Below are 13,687 nucleotides of genomic sequence, written 5' to 3'. Positions count from 1 at the left end.
CTTAGTTATCTTTCTGGAGAACCAAAGAGGTCTACTTCTGGCACACTCCACTTCTGAATTATATTCAGAAATACATCCCTATTTAGCATCCACTTACAGAAAGTACAGTTTTGTACCTACCATAAATGTAGATGTTCGAGTGCTAATACAGCTGTAGTAATCACAGATGGGTTTTCTGCCGTCAGGCGGGTCCTCGGTCGACCGAATTCCAAAGTCTAGGTCCGGCGTCGGTTGCTGTCGCTTTCTTTCCTGACGTCAGTGAGGCAGGGGTATATAAGACACAGCCGACGCCATTTTCTTCAGTCTTTCTTGACCCAGATGTCAGGTGCCCCCAGAAGGAAGGCAATACATAAATTATATTTATATACATGAAATGCAATATAATCAAAAATCAGTAGTTGCAAGCAAATATACCATAGAAGGATAACCCAATCAGGTTGTATGAAGAGGGGTTAGGCCCTAGGCCTTTACCAAGAGGGGAAGGAGGGAGGGAAAACTGTACTGCAGCTGTATTAGCACTCGAACATCTACATTTATGGTAGGTACAAAACTGTACTATGTTCATCGTGCATACAGCTGCAGTAATCAGAGATGGGTGGAATCCCATAGCTACGCACAGGGTGGTAGGCACTAGGTGGAACTGGAATGAGCCAGAATGCCCTGCAACACAGCAGTGGCAAGCCTGCTCTAGTTTTGGAATATAAAGGCAGGTGGTAGTGTTTTGTGAAGGCATGCACAGAACTCCAAGTGGCTGCCTCCAAAATATCTTTGGTAGGAACTCCTCTGAGGAAGGCTGTAGAGGTAGCTATGGCCCTGGTGGAGTGGGATCTGATGCCTGTAGGGACAGATTTTCCATGATAGGAGTAACAAAACCGTATGCAGTGGCCTATCCATTTTGAAATTGTCTGTTTGGTAACTGGCTTCCCTTGAGCTCCTACAGCATAGGACACAAAAAGTTGTTCTGATTTCCTGAAAGGCTTTGTTCTGTCCAAATAATAACGTAGCTGTCTATGGATGTCTAAGGAGTGTAGCAGCCTTTCCCCTTTGTTTTGAGGATTGGGGTAAAAGGTAGGTAAGTGTATGGCTTGATTTAAAGCTACCCTGGATACCACTTTAGGCATAAATGACGGGTTGGTTCGAAGGAAAACCCTGTCCTGATGGAAGATGAGAAAGGGCTGCACAGCCATGAGGGCTTGTAGTTCGAAACCCTACGAGCTGAGGTAATGGCCAGAAGGAAAGCTGTTTTCCAGGACAAATATTGCAAATCTGTTGAGGCAGCTGGTTCAAAGGGAGGCAATGTTAATTTTTCTAGAATGTAATTAAGATCCCAGGCTGGTATTGGTTGTTTCCTTGGTGGTCTTATATTCTTAGCCCCTCTGAGGAACTGTCTTAAGAGTGGGTGAGAGAATAAGGGTGGATCCGTGTTAAATTCTGCAGAAATGGCTGAGGCATGGATTTTTATGGAGGAAAATGAAAGTCCACTGTTCAGCAGCTCAGCTAGATACTGTAATACCGGAGGCAAATTCAGTTTTCTAGGGTCCTGGCCTTTTTTCTCATTCCAAGAGCAAAACAGTTTCCATTTTGCGGAGTAAGCCTTTCTAGTAGATGGCCTTCTGGCCTCCAAAATGACATCCTGCACCTCTTTGGGGAGTAGGGTCTGTTGTGGTGTTAAGGAATTTTCCATGCAGCGAGATTGAGTGTTTTCAGCTGACTGTGAAGAGTTTTGTAGCTGTGCTGAGTCAGCAGAAGAGGCATTAGAGGTAGAGACCAGGGAGGAGTATGTGTTAGGCTCCTCAGGAGTGGGTACCAGTGTTGTCTTGGCCAGTCTGGAGCAATCAGTATCATCTTCGGTCTGTCTGCTCTTGCTTTCAAGAGCATCTTGGGCAGAAGAGGCAGAGGTGGGAAAGAGTAAACCTGTCCATGCTGTCCAACTGAATGAAAGGGCGTCCACTCTCCAGGCCTTTGGATGAAAGGTCCTTGAACAAAACTTTTCCAATTGATGATTCCTGTGGGAGGTGAAGAGATCTATGTCTGGCCTCCCCCCACGCTTGGATTATCTTTGTAAACACTTGAGGATGCAACTTCCATTCGTGTAGATCTGTCATATTTCTGCTTAGATTGTCTGCCAGCGTGTTTTCCAAACCTGGCAAGTACTGTGCTTGAAGTTCGATTTGCCATTCCAAAGCCAACTTCCAAAGTGTCATGGCTAGTCTGCACAGGGGGTATGAATGTGTTCCTCCTCGTTTGTTTATGTACCACATTACTGTGGTGTTGTCTGTTCTTATCAATAATTGTCCTGGATGCAGGAAGTCCTTGAAAGCTGTAATTGCATTTATCACTGCTAGCATTTCTTTTTGATTGATGTGAAGGTGCTTTTCCTTTTGGGACCATTTGCCCTGAATGTACCTGTCTGTCATGTGCGCCCCCCAGGCGTAATCTGAGGTGTCTGTTGTGATGACTTGATTTGCTTGAGGCTTGCAGAATGGGAGACCTGTGTTTGTTTGACATGCTTGGGCCCACCACAGAAATTCCTTTTGCAAACATGGAATTATTGGTATTATTGTTTCCAAACTGTGGCTGTGCTGAGACCAAAGGTTTTTTAGGTACCACTGAAGTTTCCTCATATGCAACTTTGCACATGGGATTAAAAGAATGCAAGATGCCATGAAGCCCAGAGCCTGCAGGATTTTCCTTGCAGTAAGCCTGGTACAATTTGCTAGTATTTTGAAGTATTGAGTTAGTTGCCCCTGTTTTTCTGGCGTAAGATAGGCCATCTGGGTGTTTGTGTCCAAGTTGGCACCCAGGAAAGTTATTTTCTGAGATGGTGTTAGCCTGGATTTCTCTTTGTTGATTGTGTATCCCAGAGAATGCAGTAATCGTGTTACATAAGCCAGATGTTCCAGAAGTATGTGCTTGCTGTCCGCTTGGATCAGGCAGTCGTCCAAATAAGGGTAAATTTGTATCCCTTGAAGTCTGCAGTAGGCAATTATTGATGCCAGGCATTTCGTGAATACTCTGGGCACAGTAGATAAGCCAAAGGGCAATGCAGAAAATTAATAGTGTATTGAACCTGCAAGAAATCTGAGGTATCTTCTGCAGCTTTGTCTGATTGGGACATGCAGGTATGCCTCCTTGAGTTCCAATGTTACCAGCCAAAACTCCTTGCCCAGCATGGGAAGAATCTGCTGTAATGTGAGCATCTTGAATTTTGGTATGAGTAAGAATGTGTTTAGGATAGATAAGTCCAAAATGGGTCTCCAGTCGGATCTTTTCCTTGGTACCAGAAATAGTCTGGAATATAAACCTTGACCTTGCTCGTGAGTAGGTACCTCTTGAATAGCTTTCATGTCTATGAGCTTTGAAATTTGTAGTTGTGCCTCTGCCCTTTGATTGTGTGGCAGGTTTGGCATGCCTCTCATTTTTGGAAGAGTGTGAAAATGAAATCTGTAGCTTCTGTTTATAACGTCCAGGATCCATTTGTCTGTTGTGACAATATGCCAATTTCTTGTAAATAATGCCAGCTTTCCTCCCAAGGGTGCTGCCAGCTGAGACTTGCTTGGCATGGAAAGGAGGAAGTCATTTGGTTTGTTTCCTGTATTGTTGTGCACTGTCTTCGCCACCTCTTGGTGCTGGAGTTTGCCATTGGCCTGCCTCTATATGATCCTTGTGATTGTCCTCTGCCCCTTGTGCGCCTGTATCTACCTCTTTGGGGCTTGTCCGTGGCTGGAAAGGACCAGTTTTTAGAAGGCCAATTTCTGCTAAAACGTGGTGGTTGAACCTGTAGAAAAGCTTTGACAGTTTGCATAGATTTGGCTTTTTCTTCCATTTTCCGTAGTATCTCCTCAGCATTAGTACCAAATAACACATCCTTTTGTAAAGGAGCATCTAATAGTTTAGCTTTCACATGATCAGGCAAGATTTGTTCCCTAAGCCAGGCATGTCTACGAATGACTGATCCTGTAACAGCAGCTCTACTTGAGGCCTCTAGGGCATCATAGCCACATTGTAAGGTGCGTTTACCCACTTGTTCTGCACTATGCATCATATCCTGCAACTCCTTCAAGTTTGGTTGTTCATGTTGAGACATTTTATTTAATTGTGATAACAGAAATTGCTGATATTTAAGCATATGAAACTGACAATTTAAGGCCCTCATGGCTAGGGTGGCCGAGGTATATACCTTTTTTCCCCACCTTTCTAAGGATCTTGACTCTCTTTCGGAAGGTAGTGGATTCTTAGCAGTAGAGGCCTTCATTCCCTTGGGGCCTTGAGAAATGGTTTCAGGGTCAGCATTATGGCTTTTGTAAAGAAATTGGTGAGAGTTAGGAACTCTGTAGTACCTATCAGGCTTGACTGGGGCAGGAGGCAGGAATCCGGATTAAGGCAAGCCTCGAATAAACATCATCAAGTATGTCCAAGACAGGAGGTATCGCCAGAGGTCTGTGTTGAGGTAACAAAAGAAATTCCCTAAGTCTTTTCTTGGAATCAGAAAAGTCTTGGCCTTCCCAATGGAAGTGTTCCCTCAAGGTGTGCAAGGTTTCCCCAAAAGAAAAATCCTCAGGAGGAGATACAGAAGGAATGGACTGCTCTGCATCAGAATCTTCAAAAGGGGAGTAAGAGTGTTCCTCTACATCAGAATGTTCTGAAAAAATGGAGCCCTGATCAGAAGAGGGAGAATCTTCCTCCACTCTGGGTCTCTTGTCTGGAGGGGGTTGGGAACCCCTGATAAGAGTAATTAAATCCTCAGCCATTTTAAGCATCTGCTTTTTAGGCATGGGGCCTGGAGATGGGCCCTGTGCAACAGGCCTCTTGGGATGCCTGGCTGATTTGGACTTAGTAAAGGCCTTAATGGAAAAGGAAGATGAGGGTCTAAAGACACCATGGGTGGAAGTGGACCTGTCCACATTAGGAGGCTCAACGCTCACAGTGGCTTCGGTGGTTGTAGTCTGGGTCTGGGCCGAGGTACCTGCGGTCTCGGTTACAGAAGACACCGCCAAAGAAGTGCCGTCGGTTGTCAGGGACTGCATAGGCATCTCGCTGAGAACCGGACCACGTGTAGCCGGTTTTGGTGTGGTGTCGGTGGGGACCGCGGACCTCGCGTGTCGGTCCTTGTCCTTGCGGTTTTTGGACAAAACGGTAGTCGGAGTCTCCGACGACATTTTATAATCAAAGGCTGTACCAAAAAAGTGTTGGGCGAACTCCGCCCGATGGTTAATAGTGCGTTTATTGAAAGTAGCGCAAAAGCGACAGCCCGAGACATCGTGGTCTGGGCCTAAACAAGGTATGCAGAGGGAATGGAAATCCTTATGCGGTATTTGCTTCCCACAAGAAATACAATTATTAACTTTTTCTGACATCGGTCTGAGGCAAGAAAAGTTTCCCCAACGGGGTACTTAGCTTTAATGAAGACTTCGGTTTCCAATTTTTCGTAAATTCAGGAGCTGGTCGACTGGCACTTGCGAACTGCTTCTGCTTCGGGCACCGCGCGGCAAAAAAGACTGAAGAAAATGGCGTTGGCTGTGTCTTGTATACCCCTGCCTCACTGACGTCAGGAAAGAAAGCGACAGCAACCGACGCCGGACCTAGACTTTGGAATTCGGCCGACCGAGGACCCGCCTGACGGCAGAAAACCCATCTGTGATTACTGCAGCTGTATGCACGATGAACATCACCTCTGTTCTCCTCAGAAGGTCTGCAAATTCATTCTCCTGCAATGGGATACAAGATGCCCTGAAGGTCAATCTTGACTCCTGGGCCAGCATCCATGCTTGACACTGTTAAGTCTCTAAAGAAGGTACAAATGAGTTCCTCCTTGTTTGTCATGTACTACATCACTGTGGTGCTTTCTGTTTGGTGCCTTGTTACCAAATTGAGTGTTTAAGCACATACACGACGTACCCACGAGTAAGAACTGAAGTCCCTGTTAGTCAGAAGCCATGGGAAGCAACTTTAAGAACAGAGAAGATTTCCCTGACTTTCATCTCACTCTCTTAAAAACCTACGACAATGAGTAAGGGTTCTGGGGCCAAAAAAACAACAAAAGCAAATGATGATGGTGAGGAATATTAAAGGTCAGTGTCAGTATTCTTTAGGTAAAGATGACAAATTTATAGAAAAGATGCATTTTCAGACCTCTGTCCAGTCAGAATAAGGTTCACCAACTGAAAACATTGTAAAATTCTCAATGTTTTGTCCTCTCTTCTGGAAAAAAGTAAAGCACACATAAAAAGTGCTTCTATGACCATTTCTGGGCATACATACACTCATGTAACATATGCTTTCTAATATGGCAAACCTAATAAGCAAAGAAAACCAAGGCCTACAAGTTAATTTCTGAATAAAATAAACCAAAAAAGTATGAAATTGCAAACGGGTTCAAGATTAAGAAAACTATACAAATTACATATTCTTATAAATTTCAGAACTTGGAGTAGGTGCTGATCATGTGTCCTCATGGAAAAAAGCAAGTATCATACTCACTCCCTCTAGTGGCAACACAGAAATGATAAAGTGGATCTAGTATGAAATTCTGAGAATTCTTCAATGATGCACATTTGACTGGCAGGGGAACAAGGTTGCCCGGCTGAATGAAGCATGAAAAGGAAAACTTAATGTATGCCAAGAGCTATAACACTGTGGTTAGAAATATCTATAGAAGACACACACACACACACACACACACACTTTTTTCAGACAAATTAGCTCATGTGGATACTTGAATGCAACTAATCACTGGAGCATTTCTTTTTAGATATGTCTGAATCATTAATGTGTCTGCATAAGTCTTAAGTTCACCACTTTTTAATTTACTCTACACCTTAAAAAGGTATTGGTCTTGTGGGGTTCCTTTCATTGGAATATGATACCAGTTAACAGACGTTTATTTTATATTAATTTTACTTACGTTTGTTTTCCGGTTAGGTCTAGCTCAGTATTGTAACCTGCCAATTTTTAGTGATAGCCAAGCAAAAAAGCCTCAATTAGTAATAAATGTAAAATATTATGCATCTTCTAAAGAAAGGTTTAAAATAATGGAATTCATTACAATGAAATAAAAGGAAATATCAAACAAAGTTATAAACTGTACTAAGTTTTAAGAACTGAGATTAGTGTACATTATTGAACATCACTGAAGCAGGAAATTATCAACACAGATGAAACAGCATCACTAATCAGTAAAAGTTAACAACTTAGGAGCTAAAGTAATGTTATGCATCTATATTCATGCTGATTTGTAAGCTGATAATAAAGCTGACATTTCTCATGGGAGGAGTGCAATAAACTCACTTCAGAAAGACATTAACAACATGTCCTGTGAAGAAAAGGTTATGAACAGAAACTCGAGTAGGTGGACATTTTTATCATGGAGATTAATATGTTGTACACAACAAAAATGGCAAGTCTATCCCTTTACTGAAAAAATGTGAACATTTTCAGCTGTTCTTAATGCAATACTGTGAAGTGCTTTAATTTTGAGCAGTAATATAAAATATTTGTATGCTATTGTACATGTGCTTACTGTCATATTAAACAAAACTCAAGAACTTAACAGAAAATAAACAAAAAATTCCACTGAGTTACCTTGCTCAAGATTTTCTGCTATGAAATTATCTACAGCAATTAACCAAATAAAATCTGATTCTTTAATACAATTCTAATTATAGGCATGCTATGCTATAAACAGCTGTAATTTGCTTTGTTGTAAAATAACCTGAAAAAAAAGATACAAATTATGCATGCAAACTTTAAGGGGCATACACAAATAATTTCTAAACTGTGTTAACTTCAATACTCCCAAAATAATCCAATCACAGCAGTAAGTATTACAGAAAGAAATTAACAACTAACTGTCAAATTGAATACCCAAGTATTATCAAGTGCAAGGCAATACAACCAAAGAATGGTACTGTGGTGGCTTCCATACTAAAACAAGCAGAACTGCAACATAATTTTATTAATTCTTACGTCAAACATTTAAAGAAAGTGTCAGTACAGAAAGCAGAAATACAGACCTTTAATATGATTACCACTACATATTCTGCACAAAACTGAATCCTATTTATGAAATCCTCCACTTCCCAACACACAGATACACACTGAAAAAAGCAGGACAGCAGCCTGAAAGATATGAAGTTCAATCCTACAGTCCACTCACTAAATAGTCAAACATATTTATGTTTAAACAGAAAATGAATTTACAGATGACAAGCTCTCTCTAAAAAACACATTTCAACATGGTTTAATAACTCAAAGATGCCTCTGAATTAACGGAATGGCAAGAAAAATTACAGACGATGACTACGCACATTACCTTCATAAATACAGGTTGTTTATGACCAAATAACCATTCAAAAACATCAAAGCCTCCTCAGAATAGGAAGGAATTGACTAAAAAGACTGATTTGTGACTTCTGTTCTGCACAAATGCAACTGCTTTCTAACCCACTTTGCTGAAAAGGTAGGAAGTGCAGTTAATAAGTGACGTAGTGAAAGGTAAAATCTAAAGCCTTACAGTTTATGTACTAAGTGATTGCGAAGATCCTGAGTGACGTGTTCATGCCAGGCTTTCCTCACAATGCTACTAGAAGGTGGTGCTGCTGTTGGCATTGTTCCCAAGTTACTAATACTGCCAGTATTTGTGCCGTCATTCATCAGTGGGCTAAATAAGCAGAGAAAGAAAAGAATGGTTAGCCAGCTGTATAACAAAAGCCTGAAAATCAACTTGGAAAATACTATGCGTGAACAAATCTGATCTCTAACTTCTAAAGCTTGTAAGGTGCTTACTGCTTTAAATAAGGCAGGTTTGTTAAAATGGGAGGCATTTCTACTTTGCCAGGACTCTAACTCAAATCAAAGAAAGGAACATTTCTTGCTCATAATTTACACTTACACATTTACATGAGCCTTGTTAGCTTTCATTAGTAGTATCTCACATTAAAAGTATGAACCCACACATCTGATCACAATTTAAAAAAAAAAAAAAAAAAAAAAAAAAACAGCAGTGATCAGTTCCTAAAACATGGAAACAAGAATAAAAAGCTCATCACAAATTCTGTGCCTACTACTTATTCTCCGAAGGATTCAAATGAAGCTAGTCACATAACCAGACAATGAAAAAAAAAAAAAAAGCATCCTACTTTAGCAGCAGTTAATTTTTACATCTCATTCCACACATGACAATCTGTTATGTGAAACATAAACTGCATCAAGGGAATCAACGACTAAATCAAGAATTCAGTACATGTTCAAGAGTCAATTACTAAATTAAAGCTTCAGTATAAATTCAAATTCAATTTTATTTATGAGTTTGTAACTAAAAGTACAACAAATGCAGCTGACTTTATGGCACAGAGGAATGGGCTTACCAAGGAGAGTGCTACACTCTAGCTAGGCACAAAGGATATGTGGTAGTCCACAAAACATGTGAGAGTTTAGTGTGACAGGCATTACCCAGTGCACAGGACAGGGTTTAGGTGAAGAATGAAAGTTATGTGCTTACAATAAAGTTAGATCCGGGTTGTCTTCTGTCCATCTCAACCTGTGGTTTACTGGATCTGACCTTTGTAGTTCAGACTCTTCGCTCCGAAGCTCCATTGCCCCTCCCATAACACTTTGTGTCCCTAGGTCTCCTCAAATCATGTTTGCCTCCCATACCTCACCTCCACCTAATGTGTCACCTAAGAAACCTAATGCCAAGACAAAAAAGGTTTATAAAAACAACACTTCAGGCAAGCTACCAAGGAACACTAAGAACTACAATGTCAAGCGTGTAATACGACCCAAAGGCATGCAAGTTCGGCCACATAACCGCTGTTCAAATATTATCCAAAGAAACATGACCAAAGAAGGCTTGTGAAGTAGGTAACTCACTGGTACAGTAAGTCTTTTGACTTAAGTCTTTGACTTGGAAGATAAGGATAAATCATTAAAAGTATATACAAAGGATATGCAGTCAGAGAGCCATCTGGACAAAGTGACCTTAGAAACTAATTTACCAAGCTTAGCTCTAGAGAAAGACAGACAGTAGGACGTTCAGATGTCTTTGGTACTGTCTAATCACACTCTTACCTGATGCTGAAGGTCCAGGCAGTAAAGAATGTATTCGCCCTTATTACAGTAATTTGGAAAGAATAGTGGCAAAAGAACAGACTGATTCAAATTTGACTCAGAGGCCAGCATAGGCACAAAGGTTGGATTAGTCCATAATGAAACCCGATCCTTGTAAAAAATGAGGTACGGAGGACAAAAGGACAAAGGCTGAAACTCCGGGATTCACATGGTGGAAGTTACTGCAATTAAGAAAAGAGTTAAAACTTAAGTGCACAGCTGCAGCAAGTTCAAAGGTTTCACTGATTAAGGCTAGCAGTAAAAGGAAGAACTCCAAAGGTGAAACTGGGTGTCCCTTAAAGGAGAACTGATAAGAAAGATAACTTTCAAAAAGACTTTAGATAACCTTAGGGAAGCTTTGAGAAGATTGTGCTGACCAACATGGAAACTGTAAATGGCCACCAGCTGAACGTTAATTGTAGAGTAGCTAGCCCTGGACTGGAAAAGGTCAGCTAAAAAAATTAAAATAAAGGCACCCAATATGTTTGATATGGCCTAATTTGCAAATCTTCTCTTACTACTATTTTTTTTTTGGTGGAGGATTTCTAAGATAAAGAAAGGATATCCATCATTGAAAGTGGAAGATCCAAGCAGTCAGCTTGAAGGATTTTAGCTTCAGGTAGGGCTGCCGTGAAGGATTGGAAATTGTATTCAGAACTGGATCCAGACCTCAAGGAGCGTGCACTAGATCAGGCCACACAAAGGGGAACCAGGCTTGCCTGGGCCATAAAAGGGCTGTGAAGATTAAAGCTGCCTTGCAACAAGCTGCTTTCTGTAAAAAGATGTTGGAAGGAAGCAAAGAGGAAACCTGGGGGTCAACCATAGTTTCACAGGTGCACACTAGGCTAATAAGCCTAGTCAAGCAACCCAAATGTATCCTACAAGTTATTGTGCCTTACATGTTAATTTTAAGGTGTATATGCTGGACAGGACATAATTTAATGGGTACATCCATCACAAACTTGGATTAGAACATCCTTTGGTGACTGTACCCTAGGAGGGATCAGGGTAAAGAAGTTGCTACATTTCATGTTTTAAGGAGTCTCAAACATGTCACAACATGGCTGGCCCCCTTACAGTCAAAAATCTATGGAACCAGTGTACATAGGGGGACCACTCAAGAATCATTAGAATGTTTCTGCTCAATTTGTCCACTACACTATCGGATTTCCTCAGGATGTGTATTGGTACAAGAAAATGTTAACAGAACATTGCCCACTGCCACATCACTGTGGCGCCTCAACACATGAATAGAACTGAATTCCCCCTTGTTTGCTTATTTACGTACCAGGACAATGCTAAGTTGTCAGCTGGATCAAAATCATACCTTTAGTGAGGCAATTGTGAAAGGTCTACAACACCTGGAGGACATCTCTCATCTCCAAATCACTGATGTGCAGAAGGGCCTCTGACTGAAACCAGGTACCTTGGACCATGCTCCCCTATAATGCCCCACCTCCACCCCAGAACTGAAGCATCTGTGGTGACAATGGCAGTGGGCTGGGAAAGAACAAATGGATGTCACAAGGGGACACTGCCTGATGTCAGCCACTAAGACAAGTGATGACAACAAACCTGTAAGACACATGGGAAATGCATTGGGTGAGATGCCTTAGACAATTGGACTGAAAGTCCAATGAAGAACCTTCATGTAGAACCAGGCTAACTGAACTAAAAAAATGGCAGTATCCATCAAGCTGAAAAGATGAAGAAAGAAAGGTTGTGTAAAATCTTACCATAACCATAGATGTCCTTCTCTTCCATGTTGCAGTATTCTGCATATGGGTTTATCCCTTCAGTCTAATGCACGTACAGACAATATCCAAAAGCTTTCAGTCCCTCTGTGGTGCGTCAGATGAATGAGATTTCATGGGCCATAAAGGTGATGTTGGCACACACCAACCTACAGAACAGTAGCCCCAGATGGAGCCAGTCCTGTGAGGGCAATGCCATATCACTGCCATCCAGAAAGGGAAGTTATTAGCTGATAAGAGGGGAAGGAATACTGAAACATGGAAAAGAAGGGCATCTATGGTTATGGCAAGATTTTACAGAACTTTTCTATGTCCTTCTAGTCCCATGTAGCAGTATTCTGCATATGGGTGAGTGCTAAAGCTCAATGAGGTTGGGGTGGTGGTCTAGAGACAGATTCCAAGAATCCATGCAGGATAGCCCTGGTGAACCCTACTCTGGACCTGGAGATGAGGTCAAGCTTGTAGTGTTTGGTGAAGGTGTGGACTGAGGACCAAGTAGCAGCTTCCAGGAGAGAAGAGGTATCCAAACCCTTGAAGGAGGCTCCTGAGGATGCCATTGCTCTTTTGGAATGAACTCAACTGTCCCTTGCAGGGTCTTATCATGGAACTGGTAGCAGAAGGTAATGGCTTTTGAGATCCAAGTAGAAATAGTCTGCTTGGTAACAGTCTTCCCCAGAGCTCTGGGGTGAAAGGATACGAAGAGTTGGTCAGTCTGTCTGACAGACTTGGTGTTGTGCAGGTAGAATCTAATCTGCCTGTGAACATCCAGGGAATGCAACACCCTTTCACTCTCTCCTTGTGGGTTTGGAAAAAAAAACGGAAGCTGAATGGACTGACTAATGGACAGGTCGTTGACTACCTTGGGTGTGAAGGACAGATTTGCCCCAAGTGTAACCCTATCTTTGTGGAAAACTAGACAGGCTGGAGTAGCCATAAGGGCTTGGAGCTCGGACACTATCCTGGCTGAGGTTAGAGCCACTAAAATTAGAAGTTATGTACCTACCATAACGTTCCATGTTACTTGTCTTCTCTCGCCTTCTTTCTTGCTGGATGGGTTCGGAGCCGATCCTCGGCTCCGACTCGGCACTTGCTAAGTTCGAGAGTCACTTTTACCAGCTCGAGGCAGCCCCATATCCCATGATGCAAGGCGGTAATTACCCAGATCTCGTTTGGTATCTAGAGGAAAAACTGCCTATAAAACTTTCCATCAAGGAAAGAGGAACAACTAACCTAAAAAGGCTGTAAAGGGAAACCAGGTAATCAAGGACAAGAACTAACTGGTGTCCAAGGAAGAAGAATCTTCCAGAGAAAAAGGGAGATCAAGGTCTGTCCAGGCTAGGGGGACAGGAGGGAGGGACGAAAGAAAGAAGGCGAGAGAAGACAACTAACATGGAACGTTATGGTAGGTACATAACTTCTAAATGTTAAGTTGTCAATCTCACCTTCATTCTTGCTGGATGGGACGGCGTCCCTAGCACCTCTCTCCTGGGTGGCTCAATGGAACAGACTCTTGAGAACAGTGGAACCAAAGCTTGCCCTGTCCCTGGAGGCCAAATCCAATTTATAATGAGAAACGAAGGTATGAGGAGTGGCCCAAGTGGCTGCTGCACAAATAGCATCTAAGGGTAGCCTAGCCTGAAAAGCTGTAGAAGTGGCTAGACCTCTTGTGGAATGAGCTTTAGGTTTTGAGCTCAGCTGTTTTCCCCTAAGCTGATAAATGTCAGAAATGGTGGAAGATAGCCATCTGGATAAGGTCACTTTAGAAACAGGGAGACCTTTTTTATTTTCAGCATAAGAAAGGAAGAGCTGATCGGACTTCCTAAATT

General features: G+C 42.0%; 1 protein-coding gene across 1 annotated transcript in view; it reads right to left on the bottom strand.

Moving 5' to 3' along the window:
- Window positions 1–13,687, bottom strand: part of LOC122816509 (CREB binding protein) — a gene marked incomplete in the record, with an annotated part of 4,149,155 nt that overhangs the window by 3,104,478 nt on the left and 1,030,990 nt on the right. Inside the window, 1 exon segment of the mRNA XM_044089341.1 lies at window positions 8,513–8,659. Within this exon segment, the coding sequence (XP_043945276.1) occupies window positions 8,513–8,659 (147 nt within the window).

This window comes from Protopterus annectens, chromosome 12.part0 (assembly GCF_019279795.1).
Source record: "Protopterus annectens isolate FY-2018-M chromosome 12.part0, PAN1.0, whole genome shotgun sequence".
In the NCBI taxonomy this organism is placed as follows: Eukaryota; Metazoa; Chordata; order Ceratodontiformes; family Protopteridae; genus Protopterus; species Protopterus annectens.
Note: the sequence above shows the minus strand (reverse complement) of the source record. Positions and strands in the feature narration are given on the sequence as shown.